The 15,955-nt window shown below is 40.7% G+C and overlaps 1 protein-coding gene across 8 annotated transcripts in view; it reads right to left on the bottom strand.

Moving 5' to 3' along the window:
• The window catches only part of CIT (citron rho-interacting serine/threonine kinase), a 72,943-nt gene that overhangs the window by 7,313 nt on the left and 49,675 nt on the right, over positions 1 to 15,955 (bottom strand). For 6 of the 8 annotated variants that reach the window (XM_064465819.1, XM_064465822.1, XM_064465825.1 and 3 more), the window contains 17 exons: positions 12,619 to 12,816; positions 11,952 to 12,145; positions 11,307 to 11,442; positions 10,778 to 10,882; positions 9,228 to 9,368; positions 8,971 to 9,078; positions 8,110 to 8,272; positions 7,698 to 7,862; positions 6,297 to 6,434; positions 5,839 to 6,019; positions 5,545 to 5,636; positions 5,151 to 5,255; positions 4,114 to 4,283; positions 3,063 to 3,143; positions 2,717 to 2,852; positions 1,250 to 1,389; positions 306 to 398 (listed from right to left, as the gene is read on the bottom strand). In XM_064465819.1, coding sequence (XP_064321889.1) covers positions 306 to 398; positions 1,250 to 1,389; positions 2,717 to 2,852; positions 3,063 to 3,143; positions 4,114 to 4,283; positions 5,151 to 5,255; positions 5,545 to 5,636; positions 5,839 to 6,019; positions 6,297 to 6,434; positions 7,698 to 7,862; positions 8,110 to 8,272; positions 8,971 to 9,078; positions 9,228 to 9,368; positions 10,778 to 10,882; positions 11,307 to 11,442; positions 11,952 to 12,145; positions 12,619 to 12,816 — 2,346 coding nt within the window. The remainder of the gene's footprint in view (positions 1 to 305; positions 399 to 1,249; positions 1,390 to 2,716; positions 2,853 to 3,062; positions 3,144 to 4,113; positions 4,284 to 5,150; positions 5,256 to 5,544; positions 5,637 to 5,838; positions 6,020 to 6,296; positions 6,435 to 7,697; positions 7,863 to 8,109; positions 8,273 to 8,970; positions 9,079 to 9,227; positions 9,369 to 10,777; positions 10,883 to 11,306; positions 11,443 to 11,951; positions 12,146 to 12,618; positions 12,817 to 15,955) is intronic. The other 2 variants (XM_064465824.1, XM_064465826.1) reach the window with 1 other exon arrangement.

The raw sequence follows: 15,955 nt of genomic DNA, 5'->3' as shown, positions 1-15,955 counted from the left end.
CAGAGGTGAAGGAACACTGCTGGATAATTAAGAAAGCGGCCTATTTTTGGGTAAATAAGCAAGGGTATGATTAGAACAGAGTCCAGTGGCTCAAAAAAAATAATTTAAAAAAAATCACAGCTCTGTTCTGCATCTCTCACTACAGGAAATTGCTGCCTACTCCAATTTTAATCGGTGCGCGTTGCAATTTGCTGTCATTTTAGCTGACAAACGTGCCCACAAAAAGGTTTAAGATGTTTGCTCCAAAGCAGAGTCTGTGCAATACGTGAATTACCTTAGCTACTGAAGGAAATGTCTAAGCTTACCTTTCTGATACAGAACTTGCTCAAGCTCTCATTGTATCGCAGGACGACGACTTTACTGGGCATGGCTGCACAGATACAAAGGCCGTTCTCAACCTGTAAGGAAGATAACAAGCCTAGTTCAGGGCGGGGATACCGAGTAAATTCTAATGCTGAGCATGTGAAATGAATCCGAATACATCTTGCCACGAAAAGAACTTTGCAGAGATAAGCAAGTACATTTTTAATAGGGTAGTTATTGTGAATTAGTGAAATAATGAAAAGCCTCTTTGCATTCTCAAGAGAGATTGTGATTTTGGACTGCTTCTATGATTCCTTTTATACTTGAAAGAAGTCAATAAGAGGTTCAAAGGTTTTCCACAGAAAAATGTTTCATTAAAAGGGATAAGAAATTCACACAGGTTAGGTCTAATTTTTAAACCCCAAACCTGTTACCTTAAACGTCTCTTTGAGATGACTGATGTTCAGTTTGTTATCAAAGTGGTCTGCAGAAGTAATTGTTAATGAGAATTTTTGCTGTGGCTAAACGTTCCATACTAAAACTGGGAATTAATGTAAATATCAAGCGTTATCAAGTGACGCAAATGCCTGAGTAAATTTGCTAGCCTGGAAAGTGTTACATGACATTCAAGGGCAAACAGTGGATGGAATTCACTAATTATAAATCTCAAAATTGAAGTCAACTGCGAGGAGGCATATCCTCACATGTTACACTGTGCTACACTATTTCTTACTAGGTAGCAGTTTAGGCTATACTGTCATGTCATCCTGACTGAATTTATTCATATTAGCAGTAGATCCTCCATACTGTCTCCAGCTCCTATACTCAGAGAAAGATTTAAAACAAGAATATAGACCTTGGATTTGTTGCCAGTGAAATAAAGATGCTGATTTCATTAATATTAAACTTGGTGCAGCCTAAAGGGGCGTGAGGGAGCGTATCCTACCTTGCCAGCAGCAAAAAGGTGGCACCCTTTGACAGCCTCAAAGACATTTGGTGAGATATCAGGCTGGGCTGGGAGGTGAGACTGGGCTAGAGATTGCTTCACTTTCTTTACGTCCACGAGACACAGAGCCCTTTCTTCTCCTGGAAACAAAAATGGTCACATTTTGTCAAGAGAAAACTCCCTATTCTCTACAAAAGCCTGTTCTGTTACCTAAGCAGCAGCCTATCCTTACAGGCTGTTACTGTGGTAACAGTCACAATGCATCATGCAGAATTCATTCCAGATTATTCTTATTAAAAGTGAAATGGAAAACTTACAAAACCCAAGCACACAACAAGGCAGTAAATCTGCTGGGAGGACCACCATTCTCTCTGTGGATTATTAGTGTTGCTAAGGTCTAGCAGATCGCAGTAACATGGCCTCATTAGGACGCTACTCAGAATTAGCCAGGAAGTTGTATTTTACCCTTCAGAACTTCTTAAAGTAAAAGCCTCTCTGCGCCAAGAGGACTGACAATGGATTTCCAAGAAGTGCCCTAATAAATTGCGTATCGACGAAGCCCAATTCCCCTCAGAAGCCTAGCGACACGGTAACATAGTCTTCTCCTAATTTTGCGTGAGTTTTCTTTTTCCAATTGCTTTTTTTTCTCTACCACAGAATCCCAGGATGGTGGGGGTTGGAAGGGACCTCTGGAGATCATCTTGTCCAACCCCCTGCTTGAGCACCTTGAAACAAATGCAGCATGGACAGCTTAAATCTTCACAAGCAGAAAAATGCAGAACAGGCAGAACAAGAGAGTTTGTTTTTCATTCCTTACAAATGTCATATAGAGGCTTGATAATTTGGGCTTTCAGATGAAGATACACCCTAACGTTCAGCGTGCCTATGTCAGTGCAGGAAGGATTATCTCTGGGAAACCACAGAGCTGGTGTCCCTTTCCTAAGGGAATCTTAAACAATCCCGTGAAAGAAGTCCCAATTTTGTTACATGGATTAATGCTTAGGGCAAGAGAGGTTAATGGTTCTTGGCCCCAGGCCCCAGTGATCACATTGTGGTCCTCAAATGGCTACCTATGTTAAAAATAAAGGTTATGCAGTGATTAGGAAGAGAGATGCTCACTGATCAGCTCAACGCTTTTTAAATTGAACTTAAAATGACGACTTGACTAACCCCAAAGCTAGAAATATTTTGTCTGGTTCCTCCCTCCCTCAGCTTTGGAAACCGAGGAATCACTCTCTCCTGAAAGTTCGGCTGAGCCTTCATTCACATATTCATTTACAAGAGAGCTTCAGACAACTCTCTGTTAACCACAGTAGTTGGTTCCTGACAATATACTGAGAGAAAAAGAAAAAAAGGCTATAACGAAGCTGAAGGAAAGCCGGGCCCTGGGGCGCCGCAGCACCCCTAGCAGCACAAAGCAATTACCATCCCTTTACTGCAGGGCACACACTAACATGCAGCCCCCACCTGCTATCATGAGCAGCTTCTCCAGATCCTTGATGAGGTGAATTTGGAAGACAGCACCCATTCCCGGGATGTGCGTTAAGGAATTCTTCAGTACATTCAGGGCATAGAGACCTTCTTCTGCACCCACCAGCACTACCTACAGTGACAACGGGAAAAAATGGAAAAGAGCGCGACATGAGGAGAGCAAGGAATGCTCCAGGAGCAAACTTGGATCATACCGTTTACCAGCAAGGAGACAAACCAAACCAACAAACAAGTGTATAATTACACATATTGCTCTTACGGTACCGTTTCCATGAATGAAATAGCCGATACTCAGAGAGGCCCAACGGAATATGATCGTTACCTGGTCACTGAAGGGCATTGTGCAATTTATATCCAGACGGTCTTCACCCTCTAGCTTAAGCAGGGAGTTTCCGAGCAATTTCTGCAAATGACAAAGAGATTTTTTTGTTGTTGAGTTAATCTTTCTCTCTTTCCCTATTACTATTTTAACAGTGTAAGGTCATCATTTCAGACAGGCACAGATTTCTTTATCTCAGAAAGCTTAAAAATTGCGGGGATACCACCTACAAAGGAATTAGTAAACTTTTATCTACCTGAAACACAGTCAGGCAAACGGATCAGAATCAACCTAAACTCTGACAGAACCTATCGCTGTCCCTATCCTTCCCCTCTCCCCCAGTCTCCTGCAGTGGAGCACGGAAATTTTCCTGGGGGAAGGATTAAAAAAAAAAAGTCCAGACGTTGGTGGCAGCATGTATTTTCCTCAGAGACAAAAGGAATGCTGGCATGAGAAAAGAGGTGATTTCCTGCTGTCAGATGTTCCCTACCTCCAGAGCTAACGTTCTAACATGCAAGGTCATGGAATCAAATCTCCCTTTATCAGAAAATAGTTATCAGTGCAACAACCATGGAAAAGGCTATCCAAAATCAAAACAAATCCGTTTAACCTCTTATCAGGAATAAATCTTAAAATAAAACACACACACAAACCCTTCTTCTCCCCCCCAAGAAACAAACCCCCCGACTCCATCAGAATGGGAGGAGGAGGGAGCTTTTTGCTTGTTTCTTTTTTTTCATTCGAGGTTTGCTCATTCCATGTGGTACATTATGAGACTGGATTTAAACCACGTCCTAACTGCTCTTTCGTTCGCTGGAATTAGAGAGATCTGGGATCCCCTTACTACACTCCCCAGGTCTAAAGAAGGGTATTGTAATATAAAGCATCAGCCTCACAATGAGCTACCTTCCTGATACTCGTACTGTACACCATAAGGCAGAAGTAATAACTTACCTTCAGTTAAACCTCAGCATGTCAAATACCGAAAAATTATTTTTCAAAACTCTGCTCCCTCCCAGAATATTTTATTATTAAATGAAACTTTTATACTCACAGCATCAGCCTCAGCTTTTTCTCTGGAAACTCTCCCACCTGCCACTACTGATTCCAGTGCTGTGACCCAGCGCTGTTTGTCAGGGAAGCTGGGTGCTAACAGGTAGAGTGTTCTACCAGGCCAGCAAGTGGTGTGTGGATGAGACTCCAATTTTAGGATATATGGCACATCTGAGATGTTATATAGATAGAATAAGACTTAGATTAGTTTTTGGAATATTGTCAGTGGACTTAAAATCAACACCTTTCAGCCTCATTGGAGAGAAGTTGTATTTATCATGTCGTGTTACCATGGCAATTTATACATAGGTTTCTCCTTTACAAGTCCTGTACAGGCTAGCTACTTAAGGCTAAATATTGGCTGGATGTATGCAATGCTGTCTCTACTAAATAAAAATAATCTCTTGCCTTTTATTCAAAAGAGAAAGAAATACCATTGTGGAAAAAAAAGTACAAAAACAGCCACTTGACTAAAGTTTTCCCTGTACTGTTCAAGAAAAATCTGTAAAAATTGGTTATGGAAACCTTTGTTTTTATCAATCTGTATCCTTTAATGTTAAAGTCAAGACATACATAATCTTTTCATCAGTTCTATTCAATACATACAAATCAAAACATCAACATTTTTTCATCATAAGAGACTGTATACACCCCACAATATTTCTAAGTTAATGACTTTCTGGTTAGAGCACAATGGTGGCAGGAATTATGACACTTCACACTTGATAGAGAGCATTGAGAGAAGAAATTTAAATAAACCGAGTTCTTTTAAGTATGTTACAAAGCTCTTAAAATTTACTTCCACTTGGCTTGATGATTATATTACTCACAGTTCAACTACCATGACAGAAGCAACCGCCTATGTGTAACTAAATCTAGATGACTGACCCATTCACCTAATTCAGATAGAGGTAACCTCAAAATTACACAGTTACAGAGGGAAAGTTAAAGGGAGAAAATTCTGTTCAGCCAAACAGAACGTCAACTGATGGCAAGCCAGAAGAAATCCATTTGACCTCATCTACGTAAGGTTCTCACCTGTCTTTGCTGTATTGGTAAGTTCAGTAGCTCCTACAGCTCCATGAACAGTAACGTCACCATCAGGAAGGCAGAGCTCAAATTCCTCCAGAGGCCTCTGTCCGGCTGCGGGGAGAAGGGGGAGACCCGTTAAGAAAGAAGAACAAACAAGTAAATAGCAAGAAAATAACTGTGATAGCAAAATCAAGTGGATACACACTGGATGTTTCACAGCTGGATTATTATGACAAACTGTTAAGGATCTAGGAAAACAACACCGTTGCCTTATTACAGAAGATTTGGCTAAATTACGTATGGCCACAGCCATCAGGGACAATCTTTAAGCCTCTCAGCTCACCAAACAATATCTGAAGGTTAAAAAAAAAAAGCCTTCTTCCTATAAGTGCTAAGTTACCTTCTCTTGCTTCTGCATCATAAATGAGCACTTTCGTTCCCTCCAGGACAATGTACTTCCTGTCCCAGCCCTGTTGCCCACGTTTATTATTCCTGAAGAAAATAAGCACAAAGCCGTGTTGGATTTTCTGCTTGGATTCTGAATAAAACAAGCATGCAACCCCTAGAAATTTCAGGGGTAATAATTAACCGTAATGGGGATGTACCGATTATCACATTGTAAGGGCCAGGATAATATAAGGAACTGTTCCAAATGTTTCAGCACCTGATACGGCACCAAGATTCACGTTTATACCTTGGCACTTTCATCCATCCTTCAAGACGCAAACTGCTGCTTGGCTCCTTCAGCTGCAGGCCGGGGGAATTCATCTTATCCCGGCAGAACGCTTCAGAGAAGTGCGTGGCATATTCTGCTGGCAGTCCGCAAGTAGCTGGCAGGCAAGTCGAGCATTTTGGGTGACACATCACCTGGCATTCTGACAAAAGGACAGACAAAAACTTCTGTCAAATGACAAAAAAAATCATGACACAGCTGCCTCAACTTCTAACGCACAAACGCCGGCTTTTCCAAGAATCTCCTCCTACTCTCAACCATCAAATGTTTTCTAACGTGGAATGTTTGCACCAACTAGTTTCAAAGTCTTCATACTTGGTCCCTTCTTCAGCTTTCATAGAAAATCTGTTCTAGATGGCTGGCGCTTTTTCATTCTACCGTCCAGTTGCACTTTATTTAGGCACATGCTCTGCTCTTACCAAGGCATTTGGATGCTTGCCGCCCAAAGTGCACAGTATCCAGACACACCGCACATTTTGTTGCTCTCATATTTAGCCCCACGTTAAAACGATGTGGGATATTATGATGCATTCGCTCTTTCAGGCGTCGGCTGTACTCTGGAAGGGACAAAATTTATTATCAGGATGAAAACTGTGATAGGGATGAAAATTATAGCAGGTTTTGGCATTCTAAGGCCAAGGTAATAAAAAGTGAGTACGTATCTCTACCAAATCCCCACTGAACACAGGCATTCGTTTCCTTTGCAATCTGCAAATCTTAAGCTACGTTACCACCTCGGTAATTACCTTATACAGATGCACAGACTGTGCCGCTTGAGAACAGACTGCAGAACTGAAATGGCTAGTGTTTGGTGTAGCAAGATTATGTCAATCAAAGCATCTAAATTTCAAGTCTGCGCTCAGCTCCAATCCTTACAATGTGTTAAGCTAATCTCTCAATTTTGCTCGTAGCTAACAAACCCTTCAACACCTATACTGCTGTAATCAATACACAGCAGGCCTCCTTCACACAGCCTTCATGCTAACGCTCAGTGCCAGCAGACCTTAAAGGACACCTCAAATCCCTGTTAGCAGAGCTACATTGAGCAACGCTTATCCTTCAAGGCATGGTCTTCCACTGAGGAACATGACACCTCCCTGCCAGCGACCTGCCTCTGAGGCCATCTTCCCATGCCAGTGTTACCCATCCTCGTAGCACCCTGTGCTTCCCCAGCCGTCCGTGATGGCTGGACCAGTCTGCGGGTTCCTGCTCTTCCCAGAGTCTCTGGGTTCAACACTCACTCTGCAATACTGCTTAGCTAAGAATAAAGGAGCAGAGCCCTCAATGCTTTCCTTTTTTCTGATGATCATCTCCCCTCCATTCTCAAGAATATGGAAGGGTATCCCATTTTTCTAGTTAACAGGATATTAAGGTCATCTTTGACCTGGTGTCTTCCTTTTAGGGCTAACCAAAGCCTTTTCCCTTTAGCAAAAATCTTGAAGCAATCTTTCCACTCAGCAGAACAAATCTGCAGTTTAGACAAGTAAAAATGTTAACTGCTAAGGAAACAGCCATACATCTTTTTGATCAATGCTGAGAGTCGTACAAAAAACATCCTCCTCTGGAAAAAAAAACAACCCATGCTTTTAAAACAATTCATGCTAATAGTTACTCCCTTGCTGAAGTTTTCAGAAATAAATTATATAATTCAAATAGAGAATTTTAAGCCAAAAACAAAAGCAAAACCTAGCATCAAATATTGCTATACTGAAGAAACCTCTTGGTTTTGAAATAGAAATAAAAATAAAAATAAAAATAAAAAAAGAGCCTTGAAATAGTAGACAGAAAAATAGTAACAGGAGAGTTCACCAAGAACCTACCCTCTGGCGTGGAAGATTCCTTCCTGCGACTGGAGGGTGGAGCGAGCAAACTGATCGGAGTAGGCTGATGCTCTGGCGAGCGGACTATGGCAGACATGATGATCTGCTGCCTGGCCGTGGCTGGAGTCGATGGATGAGGGTGGTCTGATATTTTCCGATGAGCAGCTATAGACGAGATAAATGCCGCTCATTAAAATAACCAATATGAAACAGTAGTTGATAGCAGTGGTTCTGTGTAACCATTCAGCGTTTACAACCCGCAGAGAAAAGTGTAGCCTTATTGCATCCTCACAGCAGTAGGTAAGAATTAAACAACATATGTTACTGCTATGGTGGCACACACTTAAAGGCACGTTTTTCAGACCAAAAACGTGCGTCTCCTTCCAGATTCACCTTTTCTGTTAACCCCTACCTTCTTCACGAGCAGATCTGAGTTCAATGCGTGTTTTCTGTAGAGCTTCCTCCAGCTCAGCAGAACGAGCCTTCTCCTTCTCCAGTGCCACTTTCAGCTCATTGTATTGCAGGGGAACCTGTGTGGGTAAAGAAGGGTCCTCTTTCCGCCGACTAAACAGGCCCTAGCAACAGAAACACACAGACAACTCCTAACTCCTAGTAAGAGATGGCTTAAACTAGGCAAAGTGACACTAGCTAGTGGCAGCCCGGCCAGAGGGCCTAATGGTAATTCTGATATGCGTAAGCATGGATTTTTAGTTCACATTGGCACTGGAGAGAAAATGTTGAGATATGGATTAATTTAAAGAGGGACGTACGTTACCTGTTAGTACTCACACCTTGAGTTTCCGAAAGCATCTAAACAGAGGATCTCAAAATACGTGGTTAAAATTAAATTACTCAATTCAAAATGACAGAACGGCTTACGACACAGATGCGACACAAGTCACATCGCCTGACTGATCAATCCTGTGCTCTAGCTACAAGACAACCACTCTAGATACACAGTAGGTTCGTACACACGTACATACTTACCATTAAAAAAAGAAAGCATGGTTAAAATTCTCTATACCTCCAGCCTCACTGAGGTGTAGCTACGGGGCTGTAGCCCAAGTATTGTGGGAACAACAACATACTGGAAAAGCCACAAAGAACACATTCTGCCTAGTAAAGTTTGTGTTCAGCAACTCCGAATGCTCTTAAATGAGGACACATTTGGGTTACACAAAGAAAGATAAAACAGAATATTATGAATACACAGCACGTAACTAACCACAAAACCATAATTTAATTCCGTGCCTCTCAAACCTTTTTCACCCACCTTTTTCTTTTTCGCTGGTTGGTCCATCTTTGCCTGCAGGAAATCAATGAGTTTGGTTTGCTGAGAAATAGTGCCCTCCATTTTCACTTTTTCATGGGAATAGAGAACCTGTGAACCACACAGACTTATAAGAAATTTCATATTAATAGGAGAAACAAAGAGATAACTCAATAGCAGAGCAGAGCTAAAAAATAGTATAAGCAAAGCGTCACAGAAACAGTAGATCAGAGTCCTGCCAACCATTTCCTCACCCTCACCTGAATGTTTTCCAGCTGATATTCCAGGTCGCTCCTTTCAGTCTTCAGAAGATCTGCTCGATCTAGAGCCTCTTGCAGACCTTGAGTTAGGCGGAAGATGTGATTCTTTTGTAGATCCATTTGCTGCTGCAGCTTTGCCTGCTGTTAACAGGAAAACAAAGGCCAGGGTTTTGGTTTTGTTGTTTGCTTGTTTTTAAATAATAGCTATTAAATATTATCATTCCTCGTAAAATAGGCATCATTGCAGAGAACTTGAAACAGACAATTCTTTAAAAGCTGGAAATCTACAACATACTAGAAGCCTTCCTTCCTTTCAGAACACATTATGTCTAAACAAGAACTTCTACATGGTGTGTTTATATTAATTTGTAGCGACACCATTTCTTTCAACTGCATGCTCAAGTTATTTGCTTTTGCAAGCATTTAAAGTCTTGTAATTGTTACTAAGACTGCATACAGATGAAGAATCTCTCAATTCCCTTTTCTCAAGCTCTCTATACAATCACCAGAAGCCATCTCAGTACTTTGTAATTAAAAAAAAAATATAAATCTTTCCTATAAGCCAGTGTAAACTCCTTCCTTTAGAGTCATATGAGGTAAGGAAAATTCTGTCCACTTGTTTACATCTTTGCCTCCAACTAACACAGAAGAGGGCACATGATGAACTGCTCTAATTCTTTCAGGTTTTATACTTCTTTGATGAGAAAATCCCCAAGTATGAAAAACAGTAATGCTCATGTGTTATGAAGCAAGACACAGAAATCTTTCCCTGTCATCCATAATGAGTTCTCAACTCTAGGATATCCTGTCAGTACCCCAAGTCCACCAAAAGGCTCTAACTGCCCCGTCTAATTGCCTGTAGCCACCCTTGCCCTGAAATCCTCCTCTGCAGCCTCTTCTCCTACTCCCAGGCTCTGGCTGCCTGCATTCAGTGTCTCACTGATACGGTGCAGGTGTGTAACCTTGAGTCAGACTTCCACGAACCAAGCTAAATCATGAAAAAAGAGCTGTGAAAAGCCTCACCTGTGGCCTCCACCCATGCACCCTCCGCACGTTGGCTCCAGGCCTGGTTTTAAGCTATGGTCCTTGCACTTGCTCTGGTCAGAGCTATGCTGTAAGAATGCTGTGCCTGTGCACGGACCCTGCCTTGCAGACCTGACCTAGGATGTGCCTAAGCACTGCGAACTTCTGCAGCGATCACTGGGCCGCTGGCTGAACCTCTTCACCAAACCTGCTCTGCTCTTCTCGTTCTGATACTGTGGGACTGCGCCCACTAGCTGCAAGGTCCCTGCCCTTGCCTTGCTGGTCACCCTTGGCTGCCAGCTCACCTTCCCTTGAGGAGCAGCTCACTTTTACTGCTCACTGACATGGCCGCACACTTTGCGAAGTTTTTATTTACAACTTAGAGCAAAACCTCCAACTGTATTAATCTCCCCAGTTATACAGAAGGAGGATGGCTGTGTAACACTGCTAATTGCACAACTCCTCCTCTCCCCCCCCCAAGAGGGGGAACCGTCTTCTGAAGATAGAACACGAATTTCCAAGCTTACCTCCTCCAGAAGCCTCTGCTTGAGCTCCCTTTCTGTCTCAAGCTTCTGTTGTAAACTGCGTGCGTTCATCTCCAACATAGCATGCTTCTTCTCCAGGTCATTGAGCTAGGCAGGTGGGATAGACGGTCAGAATAACATTGAACACTAATAAATATAGCATTTCAGTGTCTTAAAATCCAACTTCACCAAGCACACACTGAAGAAAAACGATACAATTATCCTTACTTACTACAAGGAGGGAAACCAACCAAACAACATTTTGGTATGCCATTGCTCAAATGCAGATATCAAGGTATTGAAGGACTTCACCGTGCGCTCCAGGCGTCACAGGCTGCTTTCTGCTTTAGTCTTTTTGAAAGGGAAACACGAGGTCTTTGGCTTGAAGACAGAATTCTATTCTATGACCTCTAGTCTTTTTAATTTGCTCTGACATCTTGAAAAAGCTGCTCAAACCCACATTTCTACAAGTAATATCTCTAGAAAGGTATGTCATTTAATTATGAAAGTCTAGGGTTGAAAAATTACTTACCTTATCAGACAGGCTCTCAGCTTTGAGCTTTTGTTCCTTCAGTGCTTGCTGGAGGGCTAGAATCTCTGCCTTGTGTTCTTTGACAGCTAGTTCTACCACCTGGCGAGATTCAGTAATACGCTGATCTGCTCTCACTCTGTATTAAAATGAAAGATAATGTTACCTAACTCCTTTCTGGGCTTGACCTCTTCCTAGCACACAGGAGCATCAATAACTCTTTCAGGGTTTTGCCTCAAATTCAAGACGTTACTTTACAAAGCCAGCCTGTTTGCTGCAACACTTTAGTATTATACGACCCTGTTCCAGCCCCTGCCAGAGCTACAGCCTCAAAATTTCACGACCCCACAGGAAGAGTTAGGAGCAAAGACTATTTCTCCATATAATAAAGTAGAAGATGATAAATCAAGACATCGTATAAACTGCAGTGATAAATTCCACTCCCCACGAATCGCTCGCTTGCAAAGAAACAGAAGGAACAATATCACTGGTGAATGACTATTAACTAATAATCCATTTTTAGAACTATCTCACAAGATTTTATATTTAGTTCCAACTCCCATATCCTATTCTAAATATAATTTTTGTACTAGCTTCTATAGAGCATTTTCATAAAAGTTAATAAAAGGAGGAGGAGGGGGGAGAGACCTGCTCTGTTTCTCAGTATCCAGCATCCTCTGCAACTCTCTAACTCGACATTCAAACTGGGACTTCTCATCGCCTAGAACACTTCTCCATGCTTCCCACTGACGCTCTTTCTCCAAGAGTTCATCATTCAGGGCCTCCAAGTCCATTACTTGCTCTTCCAGCATTGTACATGTTGTCTTCAAGGCCTCCATAGTCTAAAAATAAATCCTCCTATCAATTCTCACATCCCACATCAAGCGTGCACTTTAAGCTTCAGCCTTACCATTTAAATTACAGTACATGCAAATTGGCAGCAAACATAAGCTGGTAAATCACAACCCATTTATTTCAAGGCTTCCATACATTCACTTGTGATCGCCGTTAACGTCAGTTCTCTCTCATTATGAAAATTTTGAGGTGTCGAGGGTCAGAAAATTAAAATGAATAATTCTAAATTACAATATCTTTAGCGTGCAAAATTTCTAAATAAAATTGCATAAAAATACAGTGGGAGATACCAAAAATTTCCATTCATTCAACTGCTCTTGGAAGGAAGGCTCAAACACCGTGGCCCCTGGAAGCATATCCATTCCTTACAGGTTTCCAGATTTAAAACATTTTTTTTTGCCTTTCAGGAAATTAGCTAGCTATGACAAAGAGACTGTGATCCAGACTCATCCAGCCTTACTTGTTTCTGACTGGTAAGCTGCATCTCCCTCTCAGTGATCTCTCGGCGGAGATGGTCAACTTCACTTCGCAACTGCACAACCTCATCATTGGCCCCTGAAGCCTCATCAAGTTGTTTGGAGAGGAAGAAATTCTGATTGTTCAGTTCTGCATTGTCTTCACTGAGCTGGTTCAGCTGCTCTTCCAAATCCGTAATCACCTAGAAAGAAAAAGAAATTGAATTACATGGCAGCGAGTACAGCTTTTGGAAAAAGCATTCTCCTCTCACAGAACCATTTATTGCCGAGCAAGGCGACAACCTGGCTTTTAAATTGTTTCAAATTTAAACAAAAGCAATATTGTAACGGTAAATTTTATATAAAGAAGTGTATTTCGATTAAGAATAATTTTGTTTCTTACAGGAAACAGCTTGATTTTTTAAAATTGGGTTTAGAGAATAAATATGCTGCAATGCAATTTATTATTTGAGAGAGAACTGCCACACCTAAAGCACTAGACTGGGAGTCAGGAGTTCTGTTTGTATTCTCAGACCTGCTGCTGGCTTACGGTGTGCCTTTGCCAAAGCACTTTACCTTTTTTTGCCTCAATTCCCCTTAAATGCAATGAGGCTCACACCTCTCAGAGAGGCTTTCAAAGTGTCATACTTAAGAAAACTGACCAAGAGGGGCAGTGGGGGCAGTACAATCTGATGAACCTGCCTAGCAATCGTTTCTGTCACTGTATGGAACACCGTGTGCAACCAGGAAAGCAGAAAAATTTTAAGAGAGATATTCTGTCAAAGTAACAGCATTATGGATGGCAGCACTGGATGTATGAAGAAAGAAAAAAGTGTGGCAGCACAACAGACTAACTGAAAAAATCAGTGAAAAGCAAAAATTCAACAAGGACAATAGCCTTGCCTTTAATGAAGCGGAAGCATCCATTTGTTTAATCAGAATAGCATTATACTATATGCTTTAAACCACATTCCCCTTCAATTTAAGAAAAACATGAAGAAGCGTGGCCCATTTTCACAGTCGCATTTAGTTTTTATGAATGAAAGGCCATGAACACTGAATGGATGAATACCCAGCCCTCCTCCTAACTCAAAAACAACACCATTACAACTAAAGAGAAAGGAGCCTCAGTATAAGCTTGAAATCAGCTTAACAGAAAGAATTTCAGAAACTGGAAAGCTCTATACAATTCATATTCAAGTCTTACAAATATGTTCTAGAGGCATTTTTGCCTAGATGTCAAAGAAAAGTGAATAAGATACTTCATTAAATGGGAAAAATTAAAATCCCAGAGCACAGTTGGCCACACTTTCAAATTTAAATGTTCCAATTTCCTACACAAGCCAAGGACTTAAATATCTAAAGCAGTAGAGCACAGAGCATACAGCTCTTCTCAGCTATCTGGAAGGATGACAACCATTTCTCTTTGAAAAATCTGGAATGTGTATTTTGGCAGCTTTTTGCCATGCCTCTCCTAGATCTAAATTAGCAGTATTTGATTTTTAAACTCTCAGCAGAAAAAGTCCAACTGACATACCTCCCTGCTGGGTGAAGGGGAGTTCCTGCTACCCATATGTTCGAGGTCAAATCAAAATGATTCATACTTTAAAACACAACATTTCCAATGAAAATCTGACCCGGTGGTTGTTTCTTGAGCACTCTTACTGCCCTGCTCAAAATACACATTTTATTCTGTATCGTACGCGTCAAGTTTTCAAAGCACGCAGACGGTATAGTAAGGATGTGTCTATATGGCTTCAGGGATAAGAAATTAGAAATGTATTTCTACAAGCAAAAATGAATAAAAGAACATTTGTTTTTGAAGTGATTTAACATCTGAGATTTCTGCTAACCGCCAGATAAGATAATATCTCTTTTTCTTCTACTTGTTTTTATATTTAACCACACCACATATCTAGGCAGTTTTAAGATATATTTTATACATCCATAATTTCTTCCACATATATTTTATATATGAATAGTTTCTATGAAACTTATTAAACTACTTTTGAAATACAAGAAAGCAGAAATGGGGGCGACACAAAATGGACGGGGTGACATGCAGCATTCATGTGTTGAACTACTTAATTTTTAAAAACTGCCTGTATTTTGAGTTGATTTTATCCCTTAAGGGCTGGAGTTAAGCTTCCATTTGCCTCTATTCTATGTTCTGAGATTTTGACTTCTTTCCCTGAATGTAAGTAAAATTAAACTATTTTATATTTCACTGTTACATTTTATCTAGGAGGGTATTTCTGGAAAACTTAAGACAAACAACAAAGCAGTTAAGAAAGGAGGGTTCCAGAAGAAGTGATGGGATCTCCTGTCTTGAATATTTTCCTAACAGTATATTTATTAACAATTCCAAAACGGCTTGGCTTAAATTCCAGATATATTATAACCTACATGATGTAATCTATATAGATTGATAGTTTTAAATTTTTTTAAAAGAGAAAATTTGTTGTTTTCAGTACAATGTTCCTTTTTTCATGGGGAAAGAGGAAATTTGTTAACAAATCCAACTTTTAAAAGCTATCTGCAGCTACATATAACCCAACAGGGTTAGAGTTTATAAATACTATAAAGCCTAAATAGTAACGGGTAATACCAACACAGGAAAATGGGACATGGTATGATACAAACACCTGTCGTGGGAACCAAGAAGATAGAAAAAACAGATCAAAAACCACATTTGATAGGAAATGTTGTCTTGGGCATACGTACATACAACCTATGCCAGAACCCTGTACCAGAAAACAGTTAGATTTAGGTGGTTTTGTTTTCAGTTAAGGAAATCCCCAGGCAAAAAAAAAAAAAAAAACCCCAACAAAAAAACCCACCCCAAAACAATATCAAAAACAAACGAACAAAAAAACCCCAACCAAACCACCCCAAACAAAAAACAACAACAAAACCCCAAACAACCAAAAACACCCAACCCCAACCAAACCAACAACCAACCAAACCAAACCAAACCAAACCAACAAACAACAAAGCCAAGAAAGACAAAACCCAAAACAAATCAACCCACCAACCCTGAGGTATTCTGGAGTTAAATTTGAAGTATATTAATGGAAAATCTGTAAGAAACACTATTTTATCCCTTAGAAACCCATGCAACAATTACAAAAATCTTCAAATTTAAAGTTTATAGAACAAACACTTGAAAGCTTGGAAGAGCAATCCTAGACAATCTAGGCCGCCACTGTATTGGTGCCACTGTACCATCACTCAAAGAGCAACTGAAATTTTCTCTTCAATCTATGCCCAACTTCGTCCCAACTAATCCACAAAAGAGAGATATAATCTAACTACGCCGCACTGATCTTGGCAGATTGTTCA

Source organism: Phalacrocorax carbo, chromosome 15 (assembly GCF_963921805.1).
Source record: "Phalacrocorax carbo chromosome 15, bPhaCar2.1, whole genome shotgun sequence".
Taxonomy (NCBI): Eukaryota; Metazoa; Chordata; class Aves; order Suliformes; family Phalacrocoracidae; genus Phalacrocorax; species Phalacrocorax carbo.
This window is presented reverse-complemented; position numbering and strand designations above follow the sequence as displayed.